General features: G+C 35.8%; 1 protein-coding gene across 1 annotated transcript; it reads right to left on the reverse strand.

Annotated features, from left to right (window-relative positions):
* Positions 1-10,870: 10,870 nt before the first annotated feature.
* LOC18436465 (geraniol 8-hydroxylase) lies at positions 10,871-12,666 on the reverse strand. Its single transcript, XM_020668548.2, has 2 exons — positions 11,736-12,666; positions 10,871-11,654 (listed from the first exon to the last, which is right to left on the reverse strand). The coding sequence occupies exons 1-2, from the start codon at positions 12,612-12,614 to the stop codon at positions 11,046-11,048; spliced, it is 1,488 nt and encodes a 495-aa protein (XP_020524207.1). The 5' UTR covers positions 12,615-12,666; the 3' UTR covers positions 10,871-11,045.
* Positions 12,667-13,418: the final 752 nt, after the last annotated feature.

The raw sequence follows: 13,418 nt of genomic DNA on the forward strand, positions 1-13,418 counted from the left end.
AGATGCTCCCATTGGCCGAGCATTTTATAGCCCTTTAAACCTATCCAATATATGGTTCAGGGTTTCATTAAAAGTGTGCCATCAAGTCTTCAGGACCATCACCATCTTGATTGACTACCATCACGTCAGCTCGTTCTTCAGAGTTGAGTGACTTTGGGATGGAAGTGGTCCTCGTTCTCTTTGTGCCCTGATCCGACAATCCAGGAAATAAGGATTTAAACTATCATGACTGGATCTAGGATTGCCTTGATGATCGAGTAACCCTCGGCTCTTGACGGCCTTGGGGTCGTAGTTTAGGTAAACATGGCACGAGACGGCCCTAGGGCCATGGGTCAATTCGGATGGGCTCATGACGGTCCTTTCATTGTTGCTCAAGACAGCCTTGGGGACATGGCTTAGATGAGTGAGGTTCCTCTTCGCGAACTTCAACAACTGAACATTGAACAGTGCCACTCATCTTAGGTTCCACTGCGATTCGTAATGGGTAAAACATGTCCTTCTTTAGTAAGTCTTCTGAAGTTGAAAACTCTTACTTTTTTCTCTCTCTTAAACATCTCCCTCTTTATCTCTTAAACGTCTCTCCCTCTCTCTAAATTTCTCTCTCTTCTCTTAAATCTCTCTTTCCCCCTTAGCTTCTCTTTCTTTCCCTCTTAAATCTCTCATCGTCTCTCTCTTAAATATATCTTCCTCTCTTAATCCCTCTTTCTTTTCATCTTAATTCCTCTATTAAATCTCTGTATCACCCTGAATATCTCTTTCTTTCCGTCTTAAATCTCTCTCTTTCTCTCTTAAATATCTCTCTCTCTAAATTTCTATCTTTCTCTCTTAAACGTCTTGCCCTTCATCTCTTAAATCCCCCTCTCTCTCTCTCTTTCTCTCTCTCTCTCTCTCTCTCTCTCCCCCCCTTAATTGCTCTTTCTCTCTTAAATCTATCTCTCCCTCTTTTAATCTCTTCCTCTCTTAAATCTTTCTTTTCCCTCTCTTGATCTCGTAAATCTCTCCCTCTCTCTAAATCTCTTTCTTTCTCTCTCAAACATCTCTCTCTAAATACCTCCCTCTCTCTCTTTCTCTCTTAAACATCTCTCCCTCTCTTTAAATCTCTCTCTCTCTTTCTTAAAGATCTCTTTCTTTCTCTCTTAAACATCTCTCTCTAAACATCTCCATCTTTCTCTCTTAAATGTCTCTCCCTCCCTTTAAATCTCTCTTTCTTTCTCTCAAACATCTCTGTCTAAACATCTCCCTCATTCTCTCTTAAATGTCTCTCCCTCTCTCTAAATCTCTCTATTAAATGTCTCTCCCTCTCTCTAAACTCTCTCTTAAACATATCTCTCTAAACATCTCCCTCTTTCTCTATTAAATCTTTCTGTCTTTCTTCTTAAATCCCTCTTCCTTTCTCTCTTAAACATCTCTCCCTATCTCTTAATCTCTCTCTCTTCCTCTCTTAAATATCTCTCTCCCTCAAACATCTCTCTCTCTTCTCTCTCTTTCATCCTCTTTCAAACTATCTCCTCCCTCTCTCCTTCTTCTTTCTCATCCCACTCTCTCGCTTCCTTAATCTCTCCCTCTTCCTCCCATAAATTTCTCTCTTTATCTCAATATTCTTTCGTACATCTCACCGCACTTTCTTTACTCAGACTGCTCTTATGGGGCACTACTGAGGTTCGTCTGTTTGGGATTGTCCCATAGTATTAGATCCTCGAAGCATCCTCTGGGGTATTTCTTTCTTTCTTTCGTTCTTTTTTCTTGCCTCTCACCCAACTTTCCTGGCTTAGACTGCTCTTATGAGGCTCTGCTGAGATTCGTCATGTTTGGGCTTGTCCCACAGTATTAGATCCTTAAAGCATCATCTGGGGTATTTTCTCTTTCTCACTCTTCACCTCTATAAAACCTCTGCCAACCAATCCCTACCTCCTTTCCTCCATAACCATCAAAACCCTCTTTCAAGGACAAGCCAGGAGCATTGACCCATTAGCTAGATGTCTCATTCGTGCATTTAGCAAGGTGCAGCGTGAAGCAAGGGAACCAGAGCCAGACCGAGCTGTGAGGCATAAGGCTTTTTGTTTCATGATCTAAGAGGGCAGCTCGCTCGCTCGAGTGTGTCACGGACTCAACCCTGCAAGGTAGATCCCACCTCCCACCTTTTAAAACCATTCTCTTTGTTGGTTCTAGCCTCACGAGTACGCAAGCACGCACCCAAAGTGCGCACACTATGGCATCCAAGAGAGCGATCTCAGGCCAAGTCCCACACTGGATCCTCGGGAGCGACGAGATCAAGGACCGACCAACCATGTGGGACTAACTGTAATCTAACAAATGCTTGATAGATTAAAGATGCCAAATACATAACGAAGTCTGTAATGCACATTTGATAACTTTCTTTACAGATGGTCAATAAGATACAAACATAGTTCTTGATAACATCTGCTCAGATACAGCCTAATATGAAGATATGAAAGATATGATATGTCCAAGATTCATCCTACGAAGGCCCTAATATGCCTTCAAAGTCTTGACCTGTTAGTCAGCCTCTATATGTCTTGACTTAGGACCGATAAAAGATAGAATACTAATAGCTCATTAGTTAAGCATGTTAAGTTAAGTTAATGATAGAGGATATGTAAGTCATCTCATTGTGAGACAAGTTTTAGGATACATATACTCCTAAGACCTTGATATGCTATCCATGTGATATGTGGAGGAGCCTGATGCCGTTTGGTATGCATGGTTTCCTGAATCCATCGTTAGTTACATATGTGCATCATAACTTACGGTCTATAATAAGAGGTCATGAAAGTGTTTCAATTTGAGATGAAACTCTAGGATACATATATACTCCCATAACATATGAGTACCTCTCCATTAGATATTGGAGGAGTTTTGGGTGAGATGTGATATGACTCTTTTTCCATCATTAATTAAGAATATGGGATTTTCATAGATGGAACATAAGGGAAACCTCGACATATATTGATATATTGAGGTAAAATCCTTGAAGATATACATGTTGAGGCCTGATATGCCTTAAAGTTTGAAAATTATATAACTTGGATAATATTTGGACTTGGGTTAACCCATGTCCATATTTACCATGAGTTAAGATATGCTTTAACTGACACCCGAAAGCTTGATGTTCTGGGATTGAGTTGAGAATCTCAAGGAATCATATTTGAGGAATGATAACCCTCACCCTAAAGTTTCATATCAAATGAAGGTGGCTCAACCCATTGTTTGCATACCCCGACAGAGCCTTGAAAGCTTTATACTTCGTGCGTAACAGCCAGGTTGACACTTGATCACCGAAATTGTGATTTCTCTCACAATATGAGGAATTTTCTCATGAGACTAAGGCCATTGGATTCTTGACTCAATATTTCATCATCCTTAAAAGGTACAAGATTGATTGATCCATACATGGAAAGCAGTTGCATCCGCAATCCCCTATTTTTGCTGGCGCAATTTTCAGTAGAAACACAATAGTTTGAACGAACTGTCTCTCTCATACGTGATCCTTTTTTAATGAGACTTGGACCATTGTGTTTATCTCTGAACCCTCTTTCATCTCTCCAAGCTACATAATCAAAGTATAAGCCATCTGAAAAAGATTGAAGATATACTAAGTTGTGTCAAACCACGCCGCAGAAGCTTAATTGCTGAGCGATACACGACAAAGTAACAAATTCCTGATTTTTCTTCTGCAATATCTTGGTTGAAACTGGAATCAATATGTTTGAAATTTGAATGCCTTGAAGATGAGTATTATCAGAAAAAGTAATTATCAGTAGAAGACATCTGTGCGAATAGGTTAACTTATCTTAATCCATGGAGTTAAACAGCAAGATCGTCATCAAACGAGAATCAGCGTGAAAATATAAAGATGAAGGAAATCAACGTGAGAAGATAAAGATCATGAAGATGCAGATCAGTACGAAGATGACGATGAATGAAGATTAAAAGATCACAACTTTGTGATTATCAGTTGAATATTAATGATTATCTAATGATTGAATATATATAAACCGATCTCTCGATGAGAGAGGGGTTCACATTTTCTTAGTACGCACACATTTGTGGTTCATATATTTTTGGGTTCGCACTTTTTTAGTACGCACACATTTGCTTCGTACACTTTAGTAGAGTGCACTTCAGTGAGAGTGAGATTGAGAGAGAGACCAATTGTTATACATAAAGCGTGAAAGAGACAGTTCCATATATGATTTTTCTTTGAGCATGACTGATACAGAGTTTTTTTGTGATCCACTTGAAGCCCGTTCTCGAAGATGGAGTAGACCTAGGAAATAGTACCCCTGTAGCTAATCTCAGGTATAAGGGGCGATATGCCCATTGGTATTTCTCTTATTTTATATGTCTGTATATTTTCTTTCTTAGAAACAAATGTATAGGTATGAAGGCCTGAATCAAGGGTATTCGGCCTATTTCCTTTTTTTCTTTGGGGCTGATATAAATTTTAACAGAGTGTTATGTTCATAATATATGATATAAAACTTGTATTTCTATTATATAGAATGCATGGGAATATTTGGCCTCGAGTGTGATGTCCTCTGATCATTTTTTTTGGAATCTAATATTCGCTTAATTTTTTTTAATCAACATAAGCATCGCATTTTTCGGAGCGTCTAAGGAGCTAATCGAGCCTTAGCGCAAAACTGAGCACTGAAACACTATGATGACGGTAGTGAGTCGAAAGATGCTTTCCAGTACCGTTCTATGTGCACTGTCCACATCAAGAACCTCATGGTCAGAAGAATAATCTATTTAAATTTGATGAAGATCCAATTGAAGGTAAAGAACAAGTAAGTTTGGATCTTCATTTGGAATCATAATTCATTGATGTCATGTATGACCTTATTTTTCATGAAGGTCCTATATTTGATAAAGAACAAGATGAAAGGAAAGAAATTAGTGTTGAGGAAACAACGATATCTAACTTTCTTATTAATGGAGAGGTGGATAAGTAAGATATCGACCCAAACCTAAAGGAGATCGAGCCTATGGAGATACTTTATGAAGAAAAAGATGGACTCACAAGATAATCGATGAGTGAAATTAGTTCAGTCGTAAAAAATGCTCATCTCGAAGATGCTCACTTAGTACATTGTAGGGTTTTGCCTAAATAATTTCGATGGACATACAATTTACCCATTCATATTCAGGTCGAAGAAAGTTGTGTGAATAATACAAATTTCAAAGTTTCATTTTGAAAGATGCTTATCTTCTTGTATTAGTCAGAAGAAAGACTTACCACAAAATTTCATTTTCAAAGATGCTTATCTTTGGGTAAGCATGTGGGTTGGAGTTGGACTTAAAAAAAAAAAGGGTTAGAGAGCGAATAAAAGGAAAAAAGACGCCCATTGTAATGGTGGTTTTTTTTTTATGGAATGAAATAAGGTTATTTGGAGGGAGAGAGAGAGAGAGAGAGAGAGAGAGAGAGAGAGAGAGAGCTTTTTTTATGGGTTTACTCTGGTAGTGCGTGGTGGAGGACTCAGACTCCCATGTCTATATTTTTTTTGTTGTAGATCTCTTCTTAGTTATTTATTTTTATCTCTAAAATGTGGTTGTATTTGTTGGCGATCGGTAATTTTCAACTGCTTCAGGTAGAATCAAAGCGTCAATCGATTCTTGTGTTTCGTGGTATTCATTGATAGGCATCATGGCTCCTGAACGTGGTCTATGGTTGGGTACATCCAATAAGAACGAGACGTCCGAGATATTGAGATAGAATACTTGAGAAGGCAAGTGGAGGAGGTAACCCATTAGCACAGACATATTATGATGACGATTGTGAGTTAGAAGTTGTTTTCGAGAGATCGTTCTATGCACACACTACACGTCGGAAGCCTCATGGTTGGGAGAATGATCACCTAACTTTGATAAAAAAGGGGAAGGACAAGTAGGTTTTGGATATTCAATTCGAATTATCATTCATTGATGTCATATGTGACCCTATTTTTGATGAAAGGACAGAAATTGGTATTGAGGCAGCAATGATATCTAACTTTCTCATCAATAGAGAGATAGATAAGTAAGATATCGACCCAAACCCAGAGGAGATTGAGTCTATGGAGATACTTGACGAAAAAAAAGATAGACTCAAAGGAGAATCAATGCGTGAAGTTAGTTCAGTCATAAAAAACGCTCATCTCGAAGACGCTCACGTAGTATGTTACAGGGTTGAGCATAAACAATTTCTATGGATATACAATGACCAATTCCTCGAGAGTTTCTCAATTTATGTACACAATCGTTATGTTTTGATTAGTACAGCAACTCGTAGGTCCCTGGATCATGCTTATAATATTCGGGAAAGCTTTCTATGTTCCCCCTACAACATAGAAGTTCTATCTTCCCCCTACGATCCAGCCATCCATTTTTTTATCAAGAGAGCCATTCACCGTTTGATATTCGATCCGATGTCTCAAAGTATTTTATTTTTAGTTTTTTTAATGCAATTTTTCTGAATATAAACTTTGGTACGTGCCATCTTCTCATTGGGGCACACCTATAAAAAATATTAACAATAATTTTTTGATAAAAAATAATGATCAAAATACCATTTGAAACTTTCAGGGGTATTTTGGTTATTTTATTTTATTGAAAATATTTTTTTATATTTTTAGTTAGTGCAAGTTTAATAGAGGAATGAACATCCAAAATTTGGTGTCAAAAAAGTTTATAGAAAAAAAATTAAAAATAAAATAGTGTAAAGACGTGACATTGTGATTGGGGTAATCTTAGCCCTCCATTAAAAAATGGACCGTTGGATAAGGGGGAGGATAGAACTTCTATGTTATAGGAGAACATAGAAAGCTTTCCATTTTCTTTAATATGAGGTATCTTGATGAAAAAGAATAAGTATGGATGTTCTTTTTGGTTGGTGTTAGTTTGGTCTTTTTTAAAAAGGTTAATTTTTCACATATTAGTTCCTATTTTTGTCATCATTAAGTTGAAAGAGGCTTATCTTTGGGTAGGCACGTGCGTTGGAGTTGGATTTATAAAAACAACCGTGAGGTAAGATTACAAGGCTTCTAGAGAGGGAATAAATCGCAAAAGGACCCCAGTGTAGTGATAGTTATTTTTTATGAAATGAGATAAGGTTATTATACAAAAAAAAATTGAATCATCCTTTTACTAAAAAGGATGTTCAAGTGTATAACATCCTTTTACTAAAAATTGAATCATCCTTTTACTAAGCAAAATGGAAAACCACTTCCCATATTTATCATAAAACATAATTTTATTAAAAAACCATAGTTTTATCGAAAAAAATAATTTTGTTAAGCAAATAGAAAAACAGTTCCCATAGTCATCAAAAACATTTTTTTTTTATTAAAAACATATTTTTATTTAAAAGATAAGTTTATTCAGCAATATAAAAAAAAAACTTCCCATATTGATAAAAAAACATAATTTTACTATGCAAAATGAATTTTTTTTAAGAAAAATCAATTTCTCAAAATGTGAGGGATGATTTGAAATTAAGATCACCTTTGTAAAACTCTCTCTCTCTCTCTCTGGAATCGGGCCAGATAGGGATGAACCAGTGATAGATTCTGAGTTAGTCAGTCGATTTTCAAAAAAATGGCTGATCGTTTAAAGACTCTTTCCATAACATTCCAAAAACCTTGACAGAATATATATATAAGATCAGTCGATATATATATATATATATATATATATATATATATATATATATATATATATATATATATATATATATATATATATATATATATATATATATATATATGAGAAGAACCAAGCACATACATGACGCTGGTGTAGTGTTTCATTGAACATAAGGCAACCAAAATTTTTACATGCACTTAAAAAAAACATAATTAAAAAAAATCGAGCAACATTAGCATGTACCTATAAAAAAGAAGAATCAATTTCATCAAAAATAATAATTTTATAAAAAAAAATAATTTTATTAAGAAAATAGAAAAACACTTCCCATATTAATCAAAAAACGTAATTTTATTAAAAGATCATAATTCTATTAAAAATAATTTTACTAAGCAAAATAGAAAAACACTTCCCATATTCATCAAAAAACGTAATTTTATTAAAAAATTATAATTCTATTAAAAATAATTTATTAAGAAAAATAGAAAAGAACTTCTCATATTCATCGAAAAACATAATTTCATTAAACAAAATATTATTTTTTTAGAAAAATCGATTTTCAAAAACCCAAAAAATTAAGGAATATTTTGAGCAAGAAACGATCCTCAATATTTGGATAATCAAACAAATAAACATACATGCCTTGTAAAAGCTTCGATCAACTTTCAAACGCACCAAATTTCATAAAAAAATATTCGGTATTTTTAATTTAATTGATAAAGAGGCAGAAATTTCAGATCTATGAAATTTTCATGATATGATATGGTGCAACGAAAAAATTCATATAAAAACATTTATTCAATCATAAATAGACATACCTATTTTATTTGAGAGATGAAGCATTGATCATAAAAATCCACAACTCAATTTAATAAAAAACAACCAATAAATACATATAAAATCTGTGTTTTTTGATCAAATACAAGTTCTTTGAGTAGCAGCATTTCGGGCCAAAATCAACCCATAATATTTGGTTTTCTGAACAAATTGAAACATAAATCTGATGAATAATTCAATTATCTATCAAAACCACCAAATTTCCTCAAGAACCATTAGGTATTGAAGAAATTATTGAAATAATGGAGGAAATTTTCAAAAACCTAAAAAATCCGCCATTGTGATCCAAGGAAATCTTTTTTTTTTTTTTAAGATGTTTCAATCCAAATTTATTGTTTTATAGATTATATATAGTGATTTACAATAATAAATCATGAAAAAGGACAAAAAAAAGGCACGAAAACGGATAAAAAAAAGGCAAAATTTGGATTCAAGAATGCCTACTACAAATAACGGCCTCGATTTCAAAATAATGACCGTAACGGGTACATTACCATTTTTTTTGTAAAAACGGCCGTTATATCGTCTAACCGGTCCGGTTAGTATAAAACCGGCCGGTTTCACTTAAAAATTGCCTGTTCGACCTCCAACCGGCCGGGTTTGGGACGGAAAATTTTTTAGAGTCTAAAGTTTGATCTTCAAAATTGCCCAAATACATCCTTTGGGTGGTTGGACAATTAGACTTTCGAATTGGGATGAAATACTGAAAAAGAAAAAACTCAGAAAAATAGAACCATAACGTAATATGACTCAAATTATAGATCAAGCCAGTCCATATGTAAGTTCCTCAAAAATGGATTTTGTGTCTTAAAAAATGTCAATCTTGTACCTTTTTTTTGAACCTTCATTTCAAGCTTTCAAGTATCACCAGAACTATATTGTTTTTAGAACTTCAAATTTATAGATATAAGACAAAATTAAATTTGCAGTAATTTAAGATGGGTGTAGTTGGCATACGGATGCATTCGTAGCAGTAGAGGTAAAGTGCACATTCAAATTTTATCATGGTATATAATTTTGATATAAAATATTTTTAGGATGATTTCAAAATCTATTTTTATATCTAATTATAACATTTTAAATTTAAAAAATGGTTAAAATCAAGTAGATCTATAAACATATGAAAATATTGAAAATGGACGGTGTATATAATATGTGGTAAAATACACTATTTCTGATACTTCAAATCTTTTTTATTTTCATGGTCATACATCTCGATGTCGAGATGATCAATCAAAGGGTTTTTCAACATTAAACATACCTTTTTCAATGGATTTTTGAGGTGCATCCATAGTTCTATATTATAAGGTTGCATCCTTAGATAAACTTTTTCCATTTAAGACGTGCCTTGAATTCTAAAACCGTTGAAAACCCAGGCGGTAAACTGACCAAGAACTTTTCATTAAAAGACGTATTTTTTCGTATAGACTTTTGAACAGAGGATAAAAAATAAAAATAAAATAAAAAAAAACACAAAAAAATAGGACCTTAATGTAATATGATAAAAAATATAGACCTATGGACCATGCAATAATACCACATGTTTTATCCATTCTATAAGTGAATTTCACAAAAAAAAAAAAAAGAGTTTTAAAAAATGTCTATCTCGTACCATTTTATGAACCGTTCATTGGAATTCTTTCAAATAGGATCTAGACTATTTACAGCGTTTATTTTTGTTTACTGTATAAATGGTTCAGTCCGATCTAGAAACTCAAATAAAAAAAAGAAAAAGAAAAAGAAACGTGGATTGATGTTATTGAACCAACGGCAAGAAAAAACAAAATCATTATAAAATTTCAAAAAATATAGACCAAATGGTAATTCCATAAATTTAACAGTGTATGCAAATTTTCCTTTAATTTTTTGTTATTAATTTAAGTAAAAAATATCGGAACTTTTTTTTGGTAGATAGGTGGGGAATACAACCCTACCTGATTTTAGAAACAGTTAGTGGTCTCATATGCGTAAACTAGAATGGAAGGTAGACAGGTGGGGAATACAACCCTACCTGATTTTAGAAATAGTTAGTGGTCTCAAATGCGTCAACGAGAATGGAAGGTAGATACGTGAGGAATACAACCCTACCTGATTTTAGAAATAGTTAGTGGTCTCATATGCGTAAACGAGAATGGAAACTTAGACTGATTGGTTGAGGTTGAAGTCGTTTTACCACCACAACTTCAACCTCACTCTCAAAAAAAAAAAAAAAAATATCAGAATTGTGTTTCTTGGACATGGTTTCTATGCGGCCAGCCCGATTATTGTAGAAATGTGGATTAGGCAATATAAATATAATTTGATCTTAATTTTTAAGGAATATATAATTTTTAACATGGAGATTATGCAAAAAATAAAAATACATAAATAAATAAATAAATAATAAAAATAAAAAAATAGCATACTTCTCACTAAGTCAGAGAATCCTTCATCAACAATAAAAAGAGAAATTAGCATACTTCTCCGAGAAGTTGCATTTATTTTACAAATGCTAGATACCATTGCCATAAAATCCATAAAACAAGATCACCAGATATAATTGGAAATCCTTTATGTATTGGCATCTAATTTTTTTTCATGGGGATGACTTCTAATGGGACTTTTTTATGCAAAGTGAACCCCAACTCTTCACTCATATCCATCTCTTCTGGTTTCCACCCAAGGGGAAGCTCCCAGTCGAAGGATTGCAGCAGAGAGGCGAGCATCAGCTGCACAATGCGTTCTGCAAGAAGTAGACCAGGGCAAATCCTCCTGCCTGCTCCAAATGGAATAAAACTGAAATCTCCCCCCTTGTAATTGACATCGGACCCGATGAATCTCTCCGGCGAAAATGTTGTCGGGTTCTCCCAGGTACGAGCTTCTCTAGAGATTGCCCAGACGTTTATCACCACCGTTGTGTGCTTCGGTATGACGAATCCGGCGATTTCTACAGTGGCGTCGGCCCTGCGAGGGAGGAGAAGCGGCCCAGGTGGGTGCAACCGCAGACTTTCTTTTATAACTGCTTGCAGGTAAGGGAGCCTATCCATGTCTGCCTCTTCGACTGCGCGCTGGTGCCCCACTTTCTCCGAAAGCTCCTGCTTAACAGTGGCCATCTGTGCTGGGTTGTGTAGCAATTCGGCCATTGCCCATTCCACTGTTATAGAATTCGATTCACTCCCTCCAAAATACAACTCCTGGGAAGGATTGAATCAGAATTATTAGACTTCAAAATTAATTAGAAAAAAAAAAAATTTTAAGAGGGGAGAAGATGTTACTATGATCAGAGACAAGATCTCTGCACGACTGAACTTGGATCCCTTCGCATCGATGGGGTCGAGCAAAATGTCGAGGAAGTCACCGCATCTTGGCTGTCCGCTCTCTCTGAACCTCAAACGCTCCTCGATCTTTTCGTTAAATATTTGATGTAACTTCTTGATGCAGCCAGCAGCCCGGCGCTGAATCCCCTGTAGATCAAAGTGCCTAAGCAGTGGGAAGTAGTCTGCGACGTTAGGCCGTCCGAGCTCCTCGCCGAGCGACGATAAGAGCTGCTTGAACTCACTTGCTTCGGGATCAACCACGTCCACCGAGAAGATCATGTTGGATAAGAGATTGATGCCAGTAAGGAAAGCAACTCGACGTATGGCCACTGCTCGCTTCGCTGCACAGTCCTTTTCTATGATGCCGACCATTTGTTGTACTTTTTGGTGGTGGAGGAATTCCTGCGACTCAACCTGTTGCTTCGTGAAGAGATGGGTTGTGCTGACACGGCGGACGTTGCGCCACAGGGGGCTGATCCCGCCCCAAGCGATAGAGTACTGGTCATGAGAGTCGACCTTGATGGCTTCAGGCGCGAAGCGGCTGGCAAGTGCGTGGTCGTTCTTCTGGCACACCTCCTTGGCCATGTCGGAAGAGGAGGCAACGACCACAGTCCGGAGTCCAAGGCGCAGGGTCATGAGGGGACCATGGGTCTTGGCCAAGGTCGCGAGGGCTGCATGGGGTCGGTTTCCCAACTCTAAGAGGCTTCCGAGCAAGGGGAGGCCTTTCGGACCAGGAGGAAGCTTGGGGCTTTTCCTGCCTGCCCATACCACCAAGGTATAGAGGCAGATCAACATGGACATGAGCCATGGCAGAGAACCCCAATCCTTCCCCATCATCTTCCTGTCTCTCTCACTCTCTAGTGTTCACCTCCTCCCCACTTTATGGCTCTTCTCTCCTCCTCTAGTTCGGTATTTATGTATTGGAGGTCCTAATTACTTAAAACCATTAATTTGATAGCTCGGGTATGAAGGTCATAATTATTTATAATCATTAATTTGATAGCTCAAATGTGTCACAAAGTTTAATAAATTTTTTTTTGAAGTTTGAACTTGATCAGTAAAATAAATATTGCCATCTAATTTCACATCCAATTGTATGACCTTTTAGTACTAAAGATAAATAGTCTCATTATATATTTTTTCTTGTATATTTTAGAGTGATTTATATACATATCTTAGAAAAAGTTTAAATACAAAATACTCAGTTTATTAGCAAAAATTACAAATAAGATAGGTCAACTCACTATTTTTATTTTTTCCAAAACTGCCCCTCGGACTGAAGATCGAATCCTCGGTCTGAATTTTAATTTTATCTTTTAAGTTTTTCTGTTAGTAGGACAATGCTCTGCTAATGAAAAAACTTAAAAAAATTAAAATTAAAATTCAGTATGAGGATTTTTTCGAACCTAAGGTCAATTTTGACAAAAAATAAAACAATGGATTTACCGACTTTTTTTGTAATTTCTAAGACATTTCATATTTTAGAAAAAAATTGAGGGCTTGTACGTAAATCACTGTGAAAAAAAGAATTTTTGGCCAATCGATCTGTTCTCCCGCCGCCTTGTTTTAAACATGCAGATATCTACGGTGCGGGCCCCATGAAATCGATGTAGTTTCCCTTGAAATCGTTGTGTTTGGTTT

Source organism: Amborella trichopoda, chromosome 9, assembly GCF_054954075.1.
Source record: "Amborella trichopoda isolate Santa Cruz 75 chromosome 9, AtrichopodaSantaCruz75HAP2 v2.0, whole genome shotgun sequence".
In the NCBI taxonomy this organism is placed as follows: domain Eukaryota; kingdom Viridiplantae; phylum Streptophyta; class Magnoliopsida; order Amborellales; family Amborellaceae; genus Amborella; species Amborella trichopoda.